This window comes from Natrix helvetica (assembly GCF_964273705.1).
Source record: "Natrix helvetica genome assembly, chromosome: 4".
Classification (NCBI taxonomy): domain Eukaryota; kingdom Metazoa; phylum Chordata; class Lepidosauria; order Squamata; family Natricidae; genus Natrix; species Natrix helvetica.
Window position 1 is genome coordinate 125,837,147 of NC_138550.1, and position 22,043 is coordinate 125,859,189.

A 22,043-nucleotide genomic window follows, 5' to 3' on the forward strand; every position below is an offset into this window, starting at 1 on the left:
CAAATTCAGTGTGCTGTGCACCCTAATTAAGATACTTTAATTTCATTAAATTGGATCCTTCACAATGCGCCTGGTCAGCAAACTAAAGCCATCTAAGCATTTTAGACTTCTGCTCTTATCAACCACAAGCAAAGTCCAAATAAAATAGCATTATAATACATTATATAAAACCTACCTATATATAGAAAGATCCAAAGCTATGTCACTTTTTTTACAGATGCACTTCAATTGCATCTTAGTACTTATCAATATGATTGATTGCTCCTTCCAACAAGCTCTGTATTACTATTACTCAGTCCCATTGTTAACAACCGAATTAATACTTGTGGAATTATTATTATGGAAGTCCATCAAAAAACTCAATCCTTTAAAAAATAAATGTATTAACTTTGACAAGAAATTAAATAGAAATTTAAAACATCCCAGAAATATTTTAAAAAGCAAAAAGCAAATTTAGGAATATTCAGTCGTTAACATGACATTTTAAAAAGGGGAAAAACCTGGGGCTTCCGTGAAATGGTTTTATGTGTGTTTGACAACGATCAGTGATTAAAGTAAATTCCCAGGATGAAACATTGAATAGTTCAGGACAATCTTTGCCAGCCACAGATTGCACTGAAGCAGTTAGTTGATAAAAGGAACTTGTCTAGAGAATTTGGCAGATGAAAGAGAAAAAATAAGTAAAAGTTTTGTTAGTGGCAATGAAGTGGGGAAAATTTTTCTGCCCTCCTAATATGGAAATTAAATAAAGACCATCACCATTCCTTCTCTGTGTTCTAGTTATAATACCAAAACAGAATTATTTTTTACTATAAAATTATATTTGCTGTCAGAGTCTGATGGATGTCTTGATTTTATATGTTATCACATTGAGAACTTTGAGAATAATCTCGTGATCTCCTTGGAGATCTGTGACTTAATATATCTTAAGATATCTACCTTATTGAAAGTATTGACCAATAAAAATCATAAATTTATTCTTGCATTTAGCATTCTAAAATTGTTTGAATTTCCATGGAAGTGCTTTGTCAGATCACCCCAATAATATAAATAGAAATTTCTTCATGTTAGATGACAAACCACCAAAACAAAAAAGGTTCAGTCTTCCTAAATTGGAATTACTTTAGGAATTGCTTCTCCAACTGGTGTCTTAGAGACTTAGACCAACTCTCATCTTTTCAATAAATCTTCTGGCTAATGGACTAAGCGATGAAACACTCTCGTTTTGTTAATTAAATTTCATTATTTTATCATAACCAAAACATATTTCTTTATGTTCTGAAAACAGTAAACAGTATCTTTGAATCATAAGACTGAAGCTGTTTGATTTTACCTTGGAGAATTATCTTAGCCTGCTTGTAATAAAAAACAGATTTGTGCTTGCAGAGTAGAGCACTGTTCCCCCCCCCCCCTGCCTTTTTCTCAGAGATTCCCAGATTAAGATCACCTCTGCTCCAATGTTACAAAATAGACTGGCTGAATTAGAACATAGTAAGTGCTCAGGCAAAGAGTCCTCTTGCAATCTGTGTTCTCCAATGAATGTCATAAACAAATTTATCCAAAGACCGTAAGTAGGTCATATCTTGTTTAAAGATAACGTATCAGCTTCAGTCAAGCAAAGATACTGAGTCACACTTGATGCTAACATACACAACTGACTGCTTTTCTAGCTTGGTTTACATAAATCAGGAAAGGGCCATTCACTGTTAACAGCAGAAGCCTTTTTTGATAACTCCCAAAATATTTACCAAATTCTTTGGGAGAGTGAACCACAAAATTATGACAATATGATTTCCTGCTAATACTAGGAAAAGAATTAAAGGAACAGGTGTGTTCATTCTCTGTGCCCATTACTGATAAAAAATAATTTTCCAAGTACCTAGAAACAAAATAGTCTTCCAAAGGCTGGTACTTGGGTAATGGTGTCACATCCCTGTCTTAGCTCATGGTTGCTAAAAAATAATAACATTTGCCCTTGGTTGCAGAAAGATAATTTTCCCCTGTCATAATCAATAGATTAAACTTCCACTGAAATGTTTGTGTGTGTTTATTAAACTCAGCTTGCCATGCTGTATCCGCCTTCATGAGGACCACGGCAATCAGCCAATCAATCAATCAATCATATAAAACCCTGTAAGAAATGTCCATGAAGTCACCAGGAGTTCAGTTCAAAAAAGCTTTTTATGTGAACTAAAGTGTTAATTTGAAGAACTTTTCCTGTATTAGAACTCAGCTGTTCGGTATTTGCTTTATATTATTTGCTTGTGGTTTGATCATATTGGGAGTTGGCCAACATATTTATTTAATAAAACTACATTGGATTTCAATGTGATAAATTAAAATTTTCCCTTTGGTAAAACCTTTTACCCAAGATTAACTATGTAAAAGGTACTAAAATATCCTCGAGCAACCTTTTGTGAGTATTGTTGAGTGAGATTTAGGCACAGAACACATATATCTTAGCACATATACTTTTCCACCATTAGGGGCTCAAGATCTGGATCGTATCCGTTTGTCCACTTACCGAACAGCATGTAAGCTTAGATTTGTGCAGAAAAAATGCAACTGTAAGTATATCACTGATTAATTTGTATTACCTTCCTACTACTGTGAAATTGTGCATGTTGTATATCTGTTAGGAATTAATTTTAATAAACATTCAGAAAGTGCAGATAATAACAGCTAACTCTTCAGAAGAACAAGGTAATTCACAACTCTTTATATGTGCATCAAAACATCTAAGCCTACATGTTTGGGTGCAGATATTAAGAGCATAGAATTTTAAAACTGCTGAAGTAAAATTCTAAGGGAAACTATAGCAAACAGCTTTCCTCTCACAATTTTGCTGTTTAATATTATTAAACTACTACTATTGTTTGTTTATTTTCTTGGGTATTATCTTTTACACCTTGGTGTAACTTAACTGTTAAACACCTGCAGTAATATCATATTAATTATTTGCCTTTAAATTCACTGTTGGAATGATAAACAAATTAGCATGTTTTTCCTTATAAATAATGAATTATATAAGCTGTTCCTGGGAATGTGATATGCTTTCAAATGTTCAGCACTATACAAATATTTGACAACATCTATTAGCATTTTCCAAGCTACAGGAATCAAATACTGTAGCATTCAGTAGCATTTAAAAGATATATATGGGACTTTATGTGGGAAGCAGAAGTTCTTTCTGCTTCCCAGGTGGGTCCCTTATTGTTTACTATTACTCTGTAGAAATTTGAATTAAATGATTATTTTTCTGAGTCACTAAATAAGAGATATGCAGCTTTCATAGTTTAGTAGGTATTTAAAAACAGAAGAAATGAAGCCTTTTCTGTTCACGAGAACTAATACATGTAGAATCTGCTCAGTGTCTCACCATTTGTGTTGGTAGAATGTCATATATTGGTTTTCACCAAGCATGGGCAATTTGTGTTGCATGCAATCTTTGCTTGCAAAAATAATATGGCCTTTAAGACAGCAATGAATCCCGTTTGCATTTCCCATTGGATGGCTGGTAAAGACAACTGGTTGTTGATTTCCTATAAATTTGGAAACCAGAATATAATATAAGGAAGATTCATATTGCTTAAAATTGATGGGATGACAAAAATAGAACTAAATTTGTATAGAACTAAAATTGTATTTGCCCATAAAAAGCCCACACATTTAAAACTCTACCCCAGTGGTTCCCGAGGTGGGCGGTACACCCCCTGGGGGGGCAGTGGGATGGCTTAGAAGGGCGCTAAGAAGCAAGGGGGACAGCAGAGGGGTGCTAAGAGGCAAGGGGGGCAGCAGAGGAGTGCTGGAGGTGGCCCCCTCTAGAGAGCCATTTAGAACCAGTTCGCTCACTCACCTCTGCCCATCCGGAAGCTGCTTGATTGCTCTCTCCCCCTGCCCGTCCCCACTATGCTAGCCTTGCCCATCGCTCACTGATTTGCCCATGGCCCACCTCTAAGAGCCCTATCTAAACCCAGGTACCTTTTTTTCTGCTTGGCTTTCTATAGATAGGGCTCTTAGAGATGGGAGGGGGTGATTGGTGAGCCAGCCAATCAGTGAGCGGTGGGCAGGGCTAGCATAGTGCGGACGGGCGGGGGTAGCGAGCGATCAAAGGGAGGCCCCTTCGCCTCCCTTCGCTCCCACTTTGTCTTGATGAGGTCGCCGCAGCTCCAGGCGCGGATGGACAGAGGTAGCCAGAGCGGTGGGGCAGTCCAGGCGAGCGAGCGAGCGAGCTGCCTGATCCTCCATCACTCACCCGCTCGCCCACCCGGGCCACTCTGACTACCTTTGTCTGTCCGCGCCTGGCAGCTGCAGCGACCTCATCAAGACAAAGTGGGAGCGAAGGGAGGCGAAGGGGTCTTGGTGCCCTGCCTGATCCTCTTTCACTCATTCGCTATTTTGCTTGCATGGGGCACCTCGGCAGAAGCCCTTTGCTGGCGGCCAGACCTCCCCTCCCTGGGGCAATGGGTGGTAGTTTGCATGGTGTGGCCAGCGCCTAGGAGTTAAGCTCCTGCCACCTCCCCACCCCCGCACCCGTGCTTGCAGGCGGCCATGCAGCCCTGCACTATAAGCAAGCCAGAGATCCTTGCAAGGCTACTGAATCCTAAGAGAGATGTGAATGGGACCAAAATTTGAAAAACAGGTGAAATTCTTTCTGGAGACCAGAAGCAAACACACACACACACACAGACACACACACAGCAAAAGTGTCTGGTTTTTAATATAAATCTCCCTAGTGCTTGGGGAAAAAATAGAGGAACATTTGGATATACATTTTGAATTAACTTGGGAAGAAAATTGCTAAAGTCACTTTTAGCTGTGTTCTGCATTAAGGATTCCTGCAGTAGCATTTCTTGTTGAATTAGCAGAGTAATATTTACACTAAGATAGTTTTATCTGTCTTATAATGTGCATGGGTAGAGGACTTAGGCATAAGTGCAATGTTTGCCTGTGATTATATAATAAATTCACAGCTTATACATTTGAATTAGATGTTTTTCAATTCATGTTTAACCTATACTTGATATACTTATATTCAATACATAAGGTGTTAATTACGTCAATGGAAGAGATAGGAAACTGCATTAGTGATATATATGTCAATGCATTGATTTGTACTAAAAATGTTTAGCTTAAAAAAGTTATAAGGAATCACAAATATGAGTGTGGAAAATGTAATGTAGTTGTGGATGACCCTTTGCATGAGTTGTATTGGGAAAAATAAATAAATAAATAATAATAATGATAATAATAATAAATGATTCCCCAAAGAGGTAAAAGGCTACATTTTGCTAGAGTTATTCTTCCAAACTGTTGAGGAGGGGGATTGGACTCCATTGTCTATATTTCCCTTTCCATCCCCATGGTTCTTTAGTGAAAATTATAACCCAAGAACATATAGATCTGTTAAAATGTTCCCATTCTAACTTTCCATATTGGGAATCCCTAGGTACCATGCAATAATTTCATCAAATAATCCAAGCAAATGTTGGTGACATTGAGCTGAAGCCAAAGTTCAAGAAATCGTACCAAGAGTTTTGGTTATAGAAAGAAATTTCTGATCGCTATCCTGCACTATGGACAGTGGTTAAGAAGCTCCTTGTTGCATTTCCAACATCATATTTGGTGGAACGTGGCTTCAGTGTGGTCATCCAACTTCTCTCCAAGCAAAGAAATTGACTCCAGATTACTGAACATGGTGATTTAAGACTCCTGCTAAATGACTTAAAACCAGACATTGGGAAACTGGTATCACTTTATCAAGCCCATCCATCACATTAAGAATTTACTGAACAGTGAAGTAGTTACTAAATTTTAATAAGTTTACTATGTTACTAGTTACTAAGGTTCTTGATAAATGACTCTCAGACTTTGAAAACCTGGTATCACTTGATCATGTTCAACAATTTTGTTGAATTAACATTAACTGCAAAGGTTTTTAAATTGGATTTTGAATAAATGTGCAATTAATTGTTACAGTTTTGAATTTTACTGTTACTATCTTCCTTCAGTTGTGCAAACCGCCCAGTCACATGACTCCCCCAGCCACGCCCACCAAGCCATGCCCACAGAACTGGTCGTAAAAAAATTTGAATTCCACCACTGAGTGGGGGGTACTGAGGATCAGTTTGTAGCACCAAGGGGGTGGTGGACTGAAAAAGTTTGGCAACCACTGCTCCACCCTCTTAATCAAATAAATAGAAGTGACATACTATGACATCCCTTCTCCTTGGTTCTAATGTCTGCCTAAGGATCTTGTCTCCTTCAGTGGCAATATTAAACTTGTTTTAATACATCCCAGCCGTCTTCCAACTTTGCCTTTAATTTCCTTGACTTTTACCATTCCTTTCCTTCTTCTCTTCTACTGTACTAATCTTGTCTAATCCTTCTATGTGAGCCATATTCCTTTGCCATCTCCGATATTGTTTCCACCATCGTGTTTCCTTCTTCCATATTCAGCACAAATAAACGAGTACTGTCCTGTATTGATTCAACTGTGGGTCTAAACTAGAAGTAGAGTAGGCAACCTGTAATCCCTGGGCATTATATTGCTCTTGGGCCTCATTTTTATGAGTACCAGAGCCCATTTCAAACACTTGAAAATTGGCACTATGGTTCAAAGCAGGAATCATGTTCAGTCAGAATCTTGTAAAGATGGAGGCATAGGAAAGCCCATCAGCATTGCCTACATCATGGTGTAAGAGTACATATCCGTGTGAACAGTTCCAAGGAAAGTAATAGTAGATATGCCATTATTAATGAAAGTGGTTTTTGTAGCCTTGACTTACATTAAATTTTGACTTTCAATTTTCATTATATCCTTGGCTGTAGCCTTCGCTTCACCACTCTTGACTACTTAAAAGCCCTTTACTTTCCAGCATGACTCATTCTCAGCTTCCACTGCTGCTATTCTCTCCTTGAACATAGGCATTGTGCTATCTCATTTTTTTTCACACTCACATATGTATCTTCTTCAAAACTCACAAAGTCATTTGGCCAACTCTTCAATAAACCAAATGTCAATATTTGTGAAGGACACTTTTCTCCAGGCTTTTAACTTTATCTTTTTCTCCCATCATTCCTCTCCCTTTCTCTGTTACTTTCTCCCCTTTGTATTTTATACTGGTTCATCTTTAGACTATGAAATGCTCTCAGAGAAATAATGTATAAGTTACAGATCTACAGCTATGAACAAATCATCCAATTGCCAATAACAAAGATTTTTATATACATTTGTAGAGGATCTATAAGTATAGGTACAACTTATAACAGTTCATTTAGTGACCGTTCAAAGTTACAACAGCACTGATAAAAGTGACATGATGGTTTTTACACTTACGACTGTTGCAGCATCTTCGTAGTCACATGATCAAAATTCAGATGCCTGGTAACTGACTCATACTTATGATGGTTGCATTATCCCGGGGTGATTCGCTTAACAACTGTGGCAAGAAAGGTTTTTAAATGGAGTAAAACTCACTTAACAAATATCTCACTTAGAAACAGAAATGTTGGGCTCAGTTGTGGTCATAAGTTGAGGACTACCTATAAAGACTTGATAAATTAAGGATATTTCCTGCAAAATTCAAAATGGACAGTGCATGTTTTTCTGCAAGAAAGGAAAATAGATGCCACCCACAAAATATAGAAATATTTTATAGAAATTGAGTATTTGATGAAAATGGTGAGCAGCTGTCCCAAGTTAAATCTACAGATAATACCAACATGAATTTTGAGCCTTTGTGTCTTTAAATATGTCTTTAAAAATTGGAATTCCAAAACTACTGTCCAGTTTTCCTTAGTCTAAAATACTTTACAGGCTCATAGTACATTTTTTTTGTTTTTATTTTTAATCATTTATTCTAAAAAGCGTTTAGTAAGCCAAAATCTGCCATTTTTTTTACACTGGTCTATAACTACTGAGTCACAGTGTAGCCACATACCATAATTAAAATTATTCAAAAAAGTATTATTACACAGCTGGAGAGCTACCACCAGACTTGCTGAATTTTACTCAGTTTGCTATGTGATTATTCTATAGTGACAACTATAGAAAGAGCAAAGATAGCTGATTTCCTGATATGAGAACAGTTGATGGTCAGAAACTTTAAATACAAGATCAAGCTGATTATTCTTTAATTAAAGCAACCAAATCAAGAGTGTATTTAATTTGGAATCTTGGAGTTAATTGTGTTCCTTTACTCTTCGCATTTTTAAGAAAAGGGTTTTTGTTTTGTTTTTTGCTTTACCTCTAGAACAATATCATGATTTTCATGGAAAATAGAACAGTGTTTTCCTGACTATCAAAAAAACCTGTTCACTTCCATGGCCTGTCTTATTTTTAATTCTTCTTTGCTTTCCTCATTATATTTGTGGTTAATCACAGTGACAGGCATGGGAATTGAATTCCACACATCTTAAAATAGCCAGGATTGAAAAAACACATTGATCTAATGTATTCTTTGATTCCTGGAAAACATTTGCCATTCATTTTCAGAACCTCTAAGAGCAAACTAGATTGCAAATAAAAACCCATCTATGTGCATTCCTACTTGATCTAGTTCCTGCTATGCTCCTGTGGATTGTAAATACATAAATGTCAGGATGCATGCGATGTTATAAATTCCTTCTCATTTCACTGTTTCTAATCTATATTAATACTGTATTCATTGGTAAGATATATATATATATTTTAATTTAAGTGGTTCCTGTTTGTGTAGCTGGCTACTATCATTCATCCTGAATATATGAAGATGCAGCATTTAATTTTGCTGAGGTATTATTAATATAGCCCTAAGACCGGATTTTAGTATTATTCAGTGCATAAAATAGAAGCAGAGAAAACATGACTTACTTAAAGGAATTTAGCTACAGACCTAAAGGATGTGGTACTATTTGAATTTTAAAAGCCCTGGTAACCCAGACCTAACAATGTTTGCTTTTATACTTAAATGATTTTAAAAAGTCTTACTTCCACCTAAAAAGGAAGAAAGAGGTATTATAGCTGTTCTTCATATCTTTCTTTTTAAAAGCATTGGTGCTTGGATATAAAGAAGACCTCAAATATCCCAGGCAGAACAAATCTTCTATACTCGTACAAACGCAACTGATTGTTTGGTCTCATTGGAATAAGTAGGGATTTTGATTGAACTGGTTTCCCTTTCAGAGCAGATTTACCTTCTCTTTACCTTAGAGACTCACAGCCAGGAATATCTGCTATCAGATGTATTTCTTTGGCTGAATATCCCTTTTTGGTTTCTTGTATGATTCAAATGTTTCTAGCACTACTTGTGAAAATTCACCTTTTGGTTGTTCCACTGTTTGAATCCTCTTCTTTTACCTGCTTGAAAACATGATCTGCAGCAAACTCTGGTCTTTATGCCTTCTCCTAGCTGGCTTCTCTGACTTTGTACTGAAATGCTACTCCTTCGAGTGCCCCTCCAGTCAACAATCAATTATTCTCCAACAACTAACTTAAGCTTCTAGAACTGAGTTGAAAAAATCCAGCAAAGCTCTTTATTCTTATCCAGAAGCCGACATCTGGTAGCTCTAACTAATTAACCTTTTCTTTTATCTTGGACAAGCCATAGGCAATCATTTCAAATTTAGTAACTAAACAGTTCTGTTTGAATTTTCCAGCCACAAATCACATTTGCTCATCAGTTCCAGTTGCATTAGGTCAGTTTAGTCATATATAAACAAAGATAGGTTGCCCCACTAGTTATTTTCAAGCTGTTGTCATAAAGCCTTTAGCAATTATAATAAGGATAACCGAATACAAAATAGTAGAGTCAAGCTTTATGGCTATATTATAATTTCATTTCAAATTACCTATAGAAACATAACAAAGATGTAAATAAATAGGTAACAAATATAACTTTTCAAAGAATTGAACTTGCACTATAGAAACAGGCAGATTATTACAAAAGTAGGAATAAAAGATTCTTGGTAAGGAAGATTATTTCCATCATATAATTCAATGGCATCATATAATTCAATATGCAACAAAAATTCATTTTCATGTATGCAAATTAGTGTACATTCAAAGTGACAATAAAGTTATTCTGTTCTGTTCTATTCTATTCTATTATTCCATTCCCTTCTTCTATCTTTTAAGCTAGTATAGGTGTTAATATAGATTGGCTACATTTATTTAGAGAGCAAATTTAGTGGTTAAGGTGCTGGATTAGAGGTAGAGAAACATGAATACTAGTTCTACCTTGGGCACAAAAATCAGATTAGTGAGTTTGGGCCACTCTCACTCTCTTTTAACCTAGTAGTAAGGCAATAACAAACCACTTCTGAAAAAGCTATTGATGTATTAGTTGCACGTATTAGTTCCTGCAATGAGAGAGAGAGAGCAAATTATGGTGATGAGTTGTTGATAATGTGCTGTATTGTTTCCACAAATCATGTATTCCTTACAATGTATTTTTGTATTAAGAGAGACATAATCATAGAGCTGGAAAAGCCATTTACTCATTGAACCCAACCCCTGCTTAGTGCAGGAGTCACAAGTTAAAACATCCCACGCATAAAGCAATTTTAACATCTGTGTAAAGCCACCCAATAAAAGATATATTGTTATTACTTAGATCATTGAGAAACTTCTGTTACTGTTAGGATTTTTTAAAATGGTCTAATATTCAGTAGGAATCACTCTTATTAAATCTGTTCCATGTTCTGTAATCTAGAATGAGGTAAACTCATTCTTGGTCTCCTACATGTCACCATATCCAACCCTTCAGTCTCTTTTCAAGGAATATCCAGCTTATTCAGTGTCCCTTCATAGACCTTGATTTCTGATCCCTGATTTATCTTTGTATCCCTTTTCTGAATCTGTCCCAACAACTTTGAATCCTTAAAGATTGGTGCCCAAAACTGAACATAGTATTCAAGACAGGCTCCAAAGTTCCTTCTGTTATTCTGTTAAATGTGGATAAAAAGTCTTGGGAAGCCAGGGAAAGGTTCAGATGCCAATCAACAACCTTTGTTTAGGACTAGCACATAACTATGGAGCAACAAGAAACAAAAAATCCATTCTATTGTTGGTTTAAATGAAAAGTTCTCTCCCCCCCATCCCCCGGAACCTAATACAAGAAACTTCTCACTGAAGACATATACAGCAAGGAGAGGGGATTTTAAAAAAAGATGAGAGCCATGTCTGTTCAATCAAAGCTATGCCCTATTTTGTGTGCCACTCATGGTAAAAAGAAAGACCAGCCATATAATCATTGATGCATCTTAACTTTATCCAAACTCTGCAGATGCCCTTGGACATCTTTTGCATATTTTGATCCTGGTAATCTTTATAGTCCTATAGAGTAGGCCAGTTTAATGTTACAAATGTAGGGTTAAAGATAACAAGAGCATACATTACTTCACACAACAAGGGTGAATTTATTTTTAACTGATTTCCCCGCTCACATGTAACAGAAATAGGATAAATGTATGCCTTACGCATACTTCTCAATGAAATGTGTGTTTTTTCCCTTTTAGCTCATACTGTAATTTGTAAACCAGGGGAGTGAAAAATGGTATCACGAGCTGTGTAACCAAATCTTTGCAGGGTTTATTCAGATACATGCATATAAATTATTTTAAGGAAATAGCAGAAATCTTTATTTGTGTTTAATCTGTTAGAAAGCTAATATGGTTAATGTATAAGAACTCAAATATATGCTGTTTTTTAAAATATGCCCACTGCCACCTAGTGGTTAGTAATTGGTCTTTCTCCATTAGAAATAGAATCTGTATTAATTCATCTTCAGGAAGTGATATAAAATTTATTATCTACAATTCAGGGCTCCCCTTTTCATATGAAATTTCAAGCGGTTTCTATTCATTGATAGCTTTAACTATCACTATTTCCTTAGCAAGCCTAGCTATTCTATTCATTTTGATAGAGACTGTAGAAAACTTTATTCAGTTTCTTTATATCTGTTTAGCTTGGATGTAAAACTGATTTGCAACTTCCTGGTCTATTCTAATTCTATTGGCTACCACTTTTGGTTCCAAAATTCCATGTTGATATTCATTTACTTTGTTTATTTATTTAGTTTGCCACTCATGTACAAGATAACAAGAATAATCATGAATAAGAACACAGGAAATGGGTACAAATAACTGGGGATACTAGGACAGGGACGTTAGGCATGCTGGTGTACTTGTGCACACCCCTACTGACCTCTTAGGTGAGGTCAATAGTAGAGAATTTAAGGTTAAAGCTATGGAGGTTTGAGGATGTAACAATAGAGTCAGGTAGTGCATTCCTGGCATTGAACCATTCTGTTGCTGAAGTCGTATTTTCTGCAATCATATTGGCAATTTCTTTGTAATAAGAAAACCACTTTTTAAATCAGGGTATCTTCACTATAGGAAATAATAATAAAGGCTCACAGACAGACAGACAGATCAGAAAGACACCAGTGAAAGGGTACTCTTTAGTTATATTCCCTAAAAAAAGTAGTCCCTTTGCCTGAATTATGAGGATAAATTAGATTGCTATATTATTAAAGTTAAACAAATCTCAGTCGGGTGGGTAACAGAGGGAAAATTCCCTTAGTTACTTGAAGGAAAAGCACCAAGTTGTTATTAATTACCGTGTTTCCCTGAAAATAAGACAGGGTCTTATTTTCTTTTGACCCCTGAAATAAGCACTTGGCCTTATTTTTGGGGAGGTCTTATTATTTTTGAGGTGCAGGAGGGAGCGAGCGTGGTCACCTCATGGCTGCTGCTGTGTTGCAATATTTTCGGAGAGGGCTTATTTGGGGGGGAGGGCTGATTTTAGCGCATGTGCTTAAAAGCCTGATTGGGCTTATTATCTGGGGAGGTCTTATTTTGGGGAAAACAGGGTAATAAATTAGCACATTAATAATTTCCAGTGACTGATGCAAAAATAATACTAATTTAGCTCCTCTGCTTTTTCCTGTCATGCTGAAATTCTTTTAATAGTTTTATTTTTATAATATTTTACAGCTTTTTATGGACAGGCAGGTTTGAAGACATTTTAAATAGCCATCTATTGGTTATCTAGTACTTTTCTGTATACTGCTTTATTGTTTTGTCCTTGAAGATTTTGCTGCAGTTGAGAGAACTATAATAGATATATAAAATATGATTACAGCTATATATCATTTGTAGCTGCCTGCCCAACTTTTATTTAGCACACAGCCAATATTCTGGTATTCTTATCTCACTTTCGTTCCTATATATTTCTTCACTTTAATATATAAGCAAAGAAAAAAGGTTTAAAAAAATAAAACCAAAAACAGATAAGGCAGAAGGACATTTAAAAAGACAAACAGATGCACACATATACAAAACATCTCAGTTTTTAAACACAACATTAAACATGATCACAATAAAGATTTGATTGACTGAACATTAAACACTGACCACACAGAATAATATTGATTAGTGTTTCCATTTCTTTAAAAATTGGCAGTTCACAGGCAGAAAGTAAACATATATCAAACATATAGTGCAAGATCATAAATCTGGCATGGCACTGTCTTTTCATCATAAAATAATATTTCTTTGCTACAGCTGATGCTCAATAAATCTACAGTTCTTCAAAAAATGATTCCAAATGTTTAGCATATTTCAAAATCTGTCAACACTACTATCAGCATCAAAGTAATAGCTTTAAATCATATTATTTTTCTTAAAACCACTTCAATAAACTTAAAACAAAATAAGGCAATAGTGGGCCAAGATGTTTTACATGCATATCCTTACACCTTATAGAGAGCATGTCAGATGGCAATTAAATTACTTTCCCTCTATTTTTTACTAGTCAAAAAAAGGACAAGAAGAATGGCTTTGCTTTGGATTCAGCCGCTATCGCAAAGCCAAATCTCATTGGTTATATGGCACCTCAAAACCAAACAGGTGAAACCTGTCCCTATATGTACCTTATGAGTGCAATGTGAGTTTCCTATGAGTTTCCGTAGATGGGGATTCTTCAGCCTGATGACCCTGTTGGGAGTCCAACAGTTGAGCAATTTGTCAATTTATTCAAATCTAGTGTTGTCAGACATACTGTTTCATCTTCCACTATGCAAGCAGAAGTCCATCAAAACTGGAGAACACAATAGTGGGAAAGACTGATTTCTAAATGAGGAAATGTGTAAGATTCTACTTAATACCCGGTCATCAACACCACACAATTAACAACTAAAAGCCACATACAACCAGGCACCACATAACTACTACACATAGAACAGCCCAGTATATACATTCTGGAGTTTGAGAAGTTCCTTGAGGATGGGCTGTAGCACAGGTCCGAAAGCTTGGAAGGACAAACCTCTGATCCCAGTGATCCACTCAGATTGGATCCTGCAACATTATCCTGGGACATGTATATTTGCTTTCATTTGCAAGACTAAAATAAATTTAATAAATAACATAATTTAAAAGATGCTCATTTTTTCCTACATCTCAAAAACACACAGAGGGAGCTGTCTCTCTTCTAAAGAATTAACTATAACATAATATCTTAGGCATCAGAGAATTCAACTGGTCTAGAATTAGACTCTCATTCATCCTATTCATGATTTGAAAAATAAAAAAGAAATGGCATTGCTTTCCTAGTTAGGAAGGATGCAGCAAAGATAATACTTATGTACAATACAGTGGTGGGTTCCTGCCAGTTCTAACCTCTTCTATAGAAGAGATTCCACAAATCTACAGTGCCGTTTAGAACCGGTTCCAGCTCCCTCCCCCCGCCCATTTGCACATCATCAAGATAAAGTGCGAGAGAAGGAATTCTGGGAGTTGAAGTCCACAAGTCTTAAAGCTGTCAAGTTTGAACACCCCTGGGTTTTTTTTCTAAAGGGTTAGGGGTGCAAGGGTCTTGTAACTTGACAGCCTTAAGACTTGCATGCTTCAAATGCCAGAGTTTCTGAGCCAACATTTTGGTTGTAAGCAAGAGCGTTGTTAAGTGAGTATCACCACATTTTACAAGTTGGCCATGCCCACCCAGTCACATGGCTGGCAAGCCACTCCCACTCAGTCACATGGCCAGCAAGCCACTCCCATCCAATCACATGACCAGCAAGCCTCTCCCACAAAGCAGGCCACACCTACAGAAGAGGTTCTAAAAAAATTTGAAACCCACGACTGGTACAATACAGTCAACAATTAAATAATGTCAATTAGATTTCACAGACAGGAGTTTAGTATGAGTGTCCAAGGACATGCTCAATAATTGATACAGAAGAACTTGCACGTTCTGTAATAATTGTTAACAGAACGTGCAAGCAAGATATGCTACTTGTGATTAGAAAATGGAATTCCAAAATGTGAAATTGTAAGAAGGAAAATATAGTTGGGTTATGTGACCCATGGAACAGAAATGCAGCAAGAGAACATTTCTCTATCAATTTCTGCCAATCCAATTCATTACTAACCCAAATTAAAAACAACCAAAATGATTCCTGTATATGTAGACATCTTCCAGTGGAATAACAAAAAAAAATGATAAAGATGGCATCAATAAACCACGAAATGCTGTCTTGAGTAGCTCCTGTAAATCATAAAAAGATGGAGTGAGCCTTAATTCTATTTGAGGCCAGGACTGTAATTGAAAAATAGTGTCTCCTTGTCTCCATCTGCCACAGTTCCTTTCTATGGAAATTGGAGATTTCGTCAACAAGGCTTTATTTCTTGGTGATGAGAAGACAATTGGTTTTAAGTCCTCCTGAATTTTCATTGCTTTCACATTTTAAATAAATACTTAATGGGCTTCAATAAATAGAGTGGAATCATCTGAAGATTTCTAATGGTTGACAGTAATCTGATTATTTAACTCTCATATGGAAAAATTTCACAGATGATGTTAGGTCACAATATGATGTCTGGAAGCAAAAAATAATAGGAGGAGTCAAGATAAAAGTAAAATTTCATTTCATTTACATTTAATTAAAAGTGAAAATAATATAATTGCTTCCTAATCATAAATTTAAAAAAGCTCTACTGTGTACAGTTATTACTGACTATGGCTAATGTTTATAAAGCTGGCATTTATGTTACACTAAATCTGAATCTCTCAGTGGATTATGTTTCAGAACTCAGTTAAACATTATACAGATAGTAAACAATGCATAAAACAGTCTTGAACTAAGGGTACCTAGGAGGGAAATCAGAAAATCCCCCCAAAAAAAGTTTATAGCAATAAATCCATCATAAAAAAGTAAAGCCCAAGAGAACTTCATTAGATCAGAAGAATTTAGGCAGAAGGAATAGCCAAGAGATAATCAGGATCAAAAGAATCTGCATAGTCTGAGCTTCCAGCCACAGAGAAACAAGACAGAAGTACAAGAAGCAAAGAACTCCCATCTCAGTGTAGTTCAAAATCACTGTATAACTCAGAATTCTGAAGTTTACATATTATATGAAAATAAATCTCATAGTTCTTGAGCTATTAATTAAACTTTTGGATGAAGGAGCTATGTAAAGACTAGCATTTCTTATGGTTTTCTGTAAATACTTGAATATTATTTAAAAATTCTGTATCACAATATGTTTTTGGCCAATACTTAAACAATACTTAACTATTGCTTTTGAAATTATACATAGTGCACCTAGTGGACATTTGGAATGTTATAGAAGCATTGCGGGAAAACTCTTTGAACAACATGGACCCCAATATAGAGCTGAATGTGGCTCGACTCGAAGCTGTGCTCTCCACTATTTTTTACCAACTCAACAAACGTATGCCAACAACCCACCAGATTAATGTTGAGCAATCCATCAGTCTACTGCTCAACTTTTTGCTGGCAGCTTTTGATCCGTAAGTTCCATTAATAATAATGAATACTTGTTTTTCTGTTTGCTGTAGGAAAGCACTAGCTCTTGAGCAAAGTACTGATTTCAAAAAAAAATGATGAACTTATACAGGACTGAAAATTACATATTTCTATATTACCTTTAATCTCATTTTCTTCAAAAAATTGGCAAATACACATTCAGGAGTCAGTTGGAAAGACTTCTGTCTGGCAGTGAAGTGAAAAAGAAAATAATGGACTGGGGAGTTATTTATCAAGTCCACTATTTATCAGATCCTGATTTCACAATGGCCACACCCCCTCTCTCTCACACACACATACTCTATAATAGTTTTACAACAAGGCTCATGGGAATATATACATAATGTTTATTTTGACCTGAAACTGATAAATCAGAATAGGAAAATTATTCATTATTATTTTGTGGTGATAACATGAACTAGTGACTTATTATTTGAATTGAATGCTTTTTGCTTCATGCCTTTGCAACAGCTGTCTTTGCAACTGTCAATCATTTTACTTTCTTCCCAGCTGTTACAGTGAATTGTGCAAAAATAAATGAAAAAAAAGTATTGGAATCCATGCTATTTAACACTTCCTTACAATGCAAAGTTCCAGTTTTTTTAAAAATGTTAATGGAATTTCCTTAATATCATCCCATAGATGGTCTGTGTGAATATGCAAATTATGGTAATTGAACATAGGATCCATCAGTAAGCTGCTGTCATTCTTAAAAGCATCTGAATAGCCTGGAATTTCAAACTGGATTGACTGGCATTGGTTCTATTCCGTGCGAGTTGCAAATTTATTACTACTACTGTATTACTGCTTTAACTGCATTTTATTTTGGAAATGTACTGATTGGAAATCAACACAATTAAAGAACATTTTGATGAGTTTATTTATCTTCCCATTTGCCTATCACTCTCTTGCGTCCTCTCCAATGTGCACTTGATGAACCTTTCGTTTGGTACTGTGTACTTTCCTGAGCGAGATCAACTAGTACAGCTTAGTCACCATGGAAACAGCTGAGTTGGTGGGAAAGCAACTGTTCCACATGAAAAAGCAGCAGAGGCGCTGTGTGTTTGCATCCAAACATCTCCCTCCCCCTCCCCAAGGAGAAATTGTCAGTAAGCTGCAGAAATATGGCCTTCAGGATTTTTGAAAGGCTGTACAGTGAGGGGGCAAGGTCTTTTTAATATATGCAGACCCTGAGTTTTTGATTCCAACAAGAACAGGAAGGCAATTAATTGCAAATGCTTGGACACGTAGTTTGTTGCTCACTGCCAAGTCACCCTCACAAAATCATAGCTGTGAAAATGAGATCATTATGATGTACATTTTTCTATTGTTCAATAACAATAGAAAAGATGTGAAACAGTGTTTTTTAAAAAAAAATAAAGAAGAAATTAAGTATGTGGAATATGTTCAGTGAATGCTACATCGGTTTTTCTTAGCGGAGTAACTGAACTAGAATGTGAGAGGGCTTCCAGTTTGCTCAGGAATAGCAATTTATTTAATTGGGCAAATTGCAGTTCTGAAGTGTCCAGACAGATGACTTGGAATTTGTGACTTGGAGTTTTTATTAAGGGATTAAAGATAAGGCAAAGGAGCAAATCAATTGTAACATTGTTGTCCTAACATTTTTTTCATCTAACAATGTGTATAGCAGCATATGGCCCAAGCATACATGAGCATATCTACATCTATGTGCACATAACACTTTCACACTGAAAGCAGACAGTGGCTTTGTATAACGGCACAACTTATCCTTTCCTGATACCAAATTGTATTTAATCTCAAGTAAGTGTTGTAAAATAAATCATTTCTTCCCTGGAAATCAAAGTTCTAGATGGCGAACCTATGGCACGCAGAGCCATTTGTTAGGGCACACAAGGCTTGCCCTGTCAGCTGGCCAGCATGCATTCGCGCGCTGGCTAGCTGACTTCAGCCTTCTTTTGAGGCCATTTTTCGCCCTCTGGAGGCTTTCCTGAAGGCTCCGGAGGACGAAAAACAGCCCTACGGACACACCGGAAATCTAGGTTGCACGTATGGTTGTTTTTCGCCTTCTGGAGCCTTCAGGGAAGCCTCCTGAGGGCTCCAGAGGGCTAAAACCAGTCCTACAAGCAACCTAGAAGTGACTTCCGGTTTGCTCGTAGGGTTGTTTTTTGCCCTCCGGAGCCTTCAGGAGAGTCTCCTGGAGGCCCCTGAAGGTTCCAGAGGGCTAAAAACGGCCCTATGAGCAAACCAGAAGCCCGTTCCCAAAATTCCAGTTTGGCAGTAGGGCCGATTTTTTGCAGAACAGAGCTTCCCTGAAGCCTCCAGAGGGCCACTGGGTGGGCGGGGGAGGCTGTTTTCGCCCTCCCCAGGCTCCTATAAATCCTCTGGAGCCTGGGGAGGATGAAAAAAGCATGCCAAAAATGGGGGGGAGCACTGGTTGTGCATGCATGTGCACTGTGGTCATGCGCATAGCATTATGGGTTTGCCTGCGCACGACCTCCTGCACTCCCTCCGCTTTTGGCACGCAAGCCAAAAAAAGTTCGTCATCACTGTTCTAGAGCATTTTAGAGGATTTACACATTTCCATAATTCATCCCTCCCCAAGACACTTAGGCTTCTCTTTAGTATCTGATCTCTGCCATAAAACAATGATCAATGAATGCTGGAATTGGAGATACTCATGTCCACCTTGGAAAATTTATAGATGAATTTGCTGCTGAAGCAGAGTCTTCTCCTTCTATAAATCTTTTCCTTGTAAAACAAACATCTCATCTCAAAAATATCCAAGTAAGTTCACATGAAGAAAAGTGCTGTGCATTATTAAGTAATTACCACCCTAGGCTGAAAAAGATAAGCAATTCAGACCTGCTTAGGAGTTGGCTGTGAGATCCCAGCCTAGATAGGGAAGTTGGGGGGAGGGAACTTCTGGGAAAAGGCAATGGCCAACTGGTTCTATATATAGTCCAAGAAACTACATGAATATGTCCATGGAGTCATCAGGGAAACAAATGATACTAAATGAAGTTATTATTTAGTTATTTCTTATATGTGAATTTATAAAATATATCTGAAGTCTACAATGGGCAATGCTTTGATTAGAACTAACCTAACTGCTATAAAGAAGTGCATAGCTTTTGAGGGTCCCAAGAAGTTTTTATTAGAACAACAAGTAAGGATTACAACAAGAGATAAAATGTCCCACAATGTAGCTAATGTTCTTGTCTCCAAGAATCTGATTGCTGAATTAAACCCTTGGAGGCTGCACAATACATTGAAGCACAAATCAGCCAAATGGATCTGTACAACATACCGAGTCCTTAAAAAATGTAATCAAAGGTAATAGCACCAAAGCCTTTCATATTGTATAAAAGCGTCGTGAGGTCTTTACTTCATCCACCAAAGTGTGTTGCATAAAAGCACTTTTGACTTCTACGGTTTAGATTCAAATAGAAGATGCCAATTTCCAGACTGAATTAATTAGTTAATTGTTTGTTGGTGTCGTGCTATGCTATGCCTAGAAAAGTAGCAGTGGCGGATTTCACTGTTCTGAAATCATAAAGCTCAAGTTTCACTTGAAAATGGCCCTTACCTTCAGCAAAATACTTCACAGCAAATCATATGCATTTAAAAAAAGAATCAAGGATAGAAGAGGAATTAAGTCAGTGTTTATTTCTTAAAGACATAATTGAAATGAAATGTAATGATCTTTTAACATATTTTGCAGTTTTGTAATTTGTACACCTTGATTAAAAAACTTACAGCATATATAGTATATTAAACAAAATGCATACATGAGCAAAAATATAAAAATCCATTCTATTACGGAAAAATGTTTGCATACTTATTAATTTTGCATAGACTGGAGAAATATTCACAAATTAATGCAAAAAATATATAAAGTGGAAAAGTGAAACTGGAAAAATGAGAAATGGAGAAAATCAAGAATTGATAGTCAAAAATCTCCATTTTTATTTATATGGCAAATTGTTTCAAATGGGTTTATTCACCATTGATTATGAATCATAGCCTCTGATTTGAAAAAAGAAATGCAAGCCTAAGGTATCTATGCTGTTACTCAACAACTATGCAAAGATTATTTTATGTTTTCTTGTATAGAGAAGGACATGGAAAAATATCTGTGTTTGCTGTCAAAATGGCCTTGGCAACACTTTGTGGAGGAAAGATTATGGATAAATTAAGATGTAAGTCTCTCTATGAATTTTAGTCAAGTAGTTTGTTAGGGAACTATATGTGTTTGGTTTTTAATGTAATAACAATAAAAATATTCTTGAACAAATTTGTGTATATTCATAGAAAATTCTCATCATTGCTAATGTCTGTGCCTTTTTAGAAGTTTTGAATTAAAAAATAATTATGTTGCAATTGATCGAATAAATTATGTGTCCAATAAAATGCATAATTGGCCATTTATTTTCCTGACTAGTTTTTATAATATTAAAAAATGTGAAAATACTTGGCTCACAAGCTTTAGGCAAGCATGCAAAGCTCCATTTGCACGTGCGTGGGATTAGGCTGCACACGCGAAACCCTCCCCTTCCCCCTCCGCCCCTGCCCTCTGCCAATCCATGGAACTGGAAAGATTGGGGACTGCTGTTATACAGTATTTATTTTTCTCTGAGTCCAAAAGCAAAAAGAAAAGCAATCAGCAACACCTTTGAAAAATGGGCCAATTTGGTTATTAGGTTAATCAAATTTACTTAATTGGGTTGCAGTTCCCATTAAAATACTGGTTTTAAATAACACATTCAGTACAATATTCAGAAACAGAGTACACAAGTGTAATTTAATGTCTGATATAGAATCATCCTATATAAACCAGGTCTCTAATATGAAATATATATAACCAGTCATCTATCTACTTAGTCATTAATTCTGCATTTAACAACACTTTATTTGCTCTGACCAGATGAAGAAATTAAGAATATATCCAGCAGATGTAGTGAGTCAGTTTAAACACGATTGGGATAAGCACATGATCATTGACAAATAAACAAACTAAAAACTCAAAGGCAAATTGGATGGACCACTAGGTCTTTTTTTGCCATTAGTTTTCTATCTTTCTATGTTTATCAGTCTACAAACAGCCATCTTCTGATTTACTGCTATCATTCTAATAAATAAAGAATATTATCATTCAGCAATGCAAGGAATAAAGGTAAAGGTTCCCCTCGCACATATGTGCTAGTCGTTCCTGACTCTAAGGGGTGGTGCTCACCTCTGTTTCAAAGCCGA

General features: G+C 36.3%; 1 protein-coding gene across 9 annotated transcripts in view; it reads left to right on the plus strand.

The window, feature by feature from the left end:
* The window catches only part of DTNA (dystrobrevin alpha), a 170,368-nt gene that overhangs the window by 88,241 nt on the left and 60,084 nt on the right, over positions 1-22,043 (plus strand). For all 9 annotated transcript variants that reach the window (XM_081950314.1, XM_081950306.1, XM_081950309.1 and 6 more), the window contains exons 3-5: positions 2,487-2,567; positions 16,582-16,795; positions 20,907-20,992. In XM_081950314.1, the coding sequence (XP_081806440.1) occupies positions 2,487-2,567; positions 16,582-16,795; positions 20,907-20,992 (381 nt within the window). The remainder of the gene's footprint in view (positions 1-2,486; positions 2,568-16,581; positions 16,796-20,906; positions 20,993-22,043) is intronic.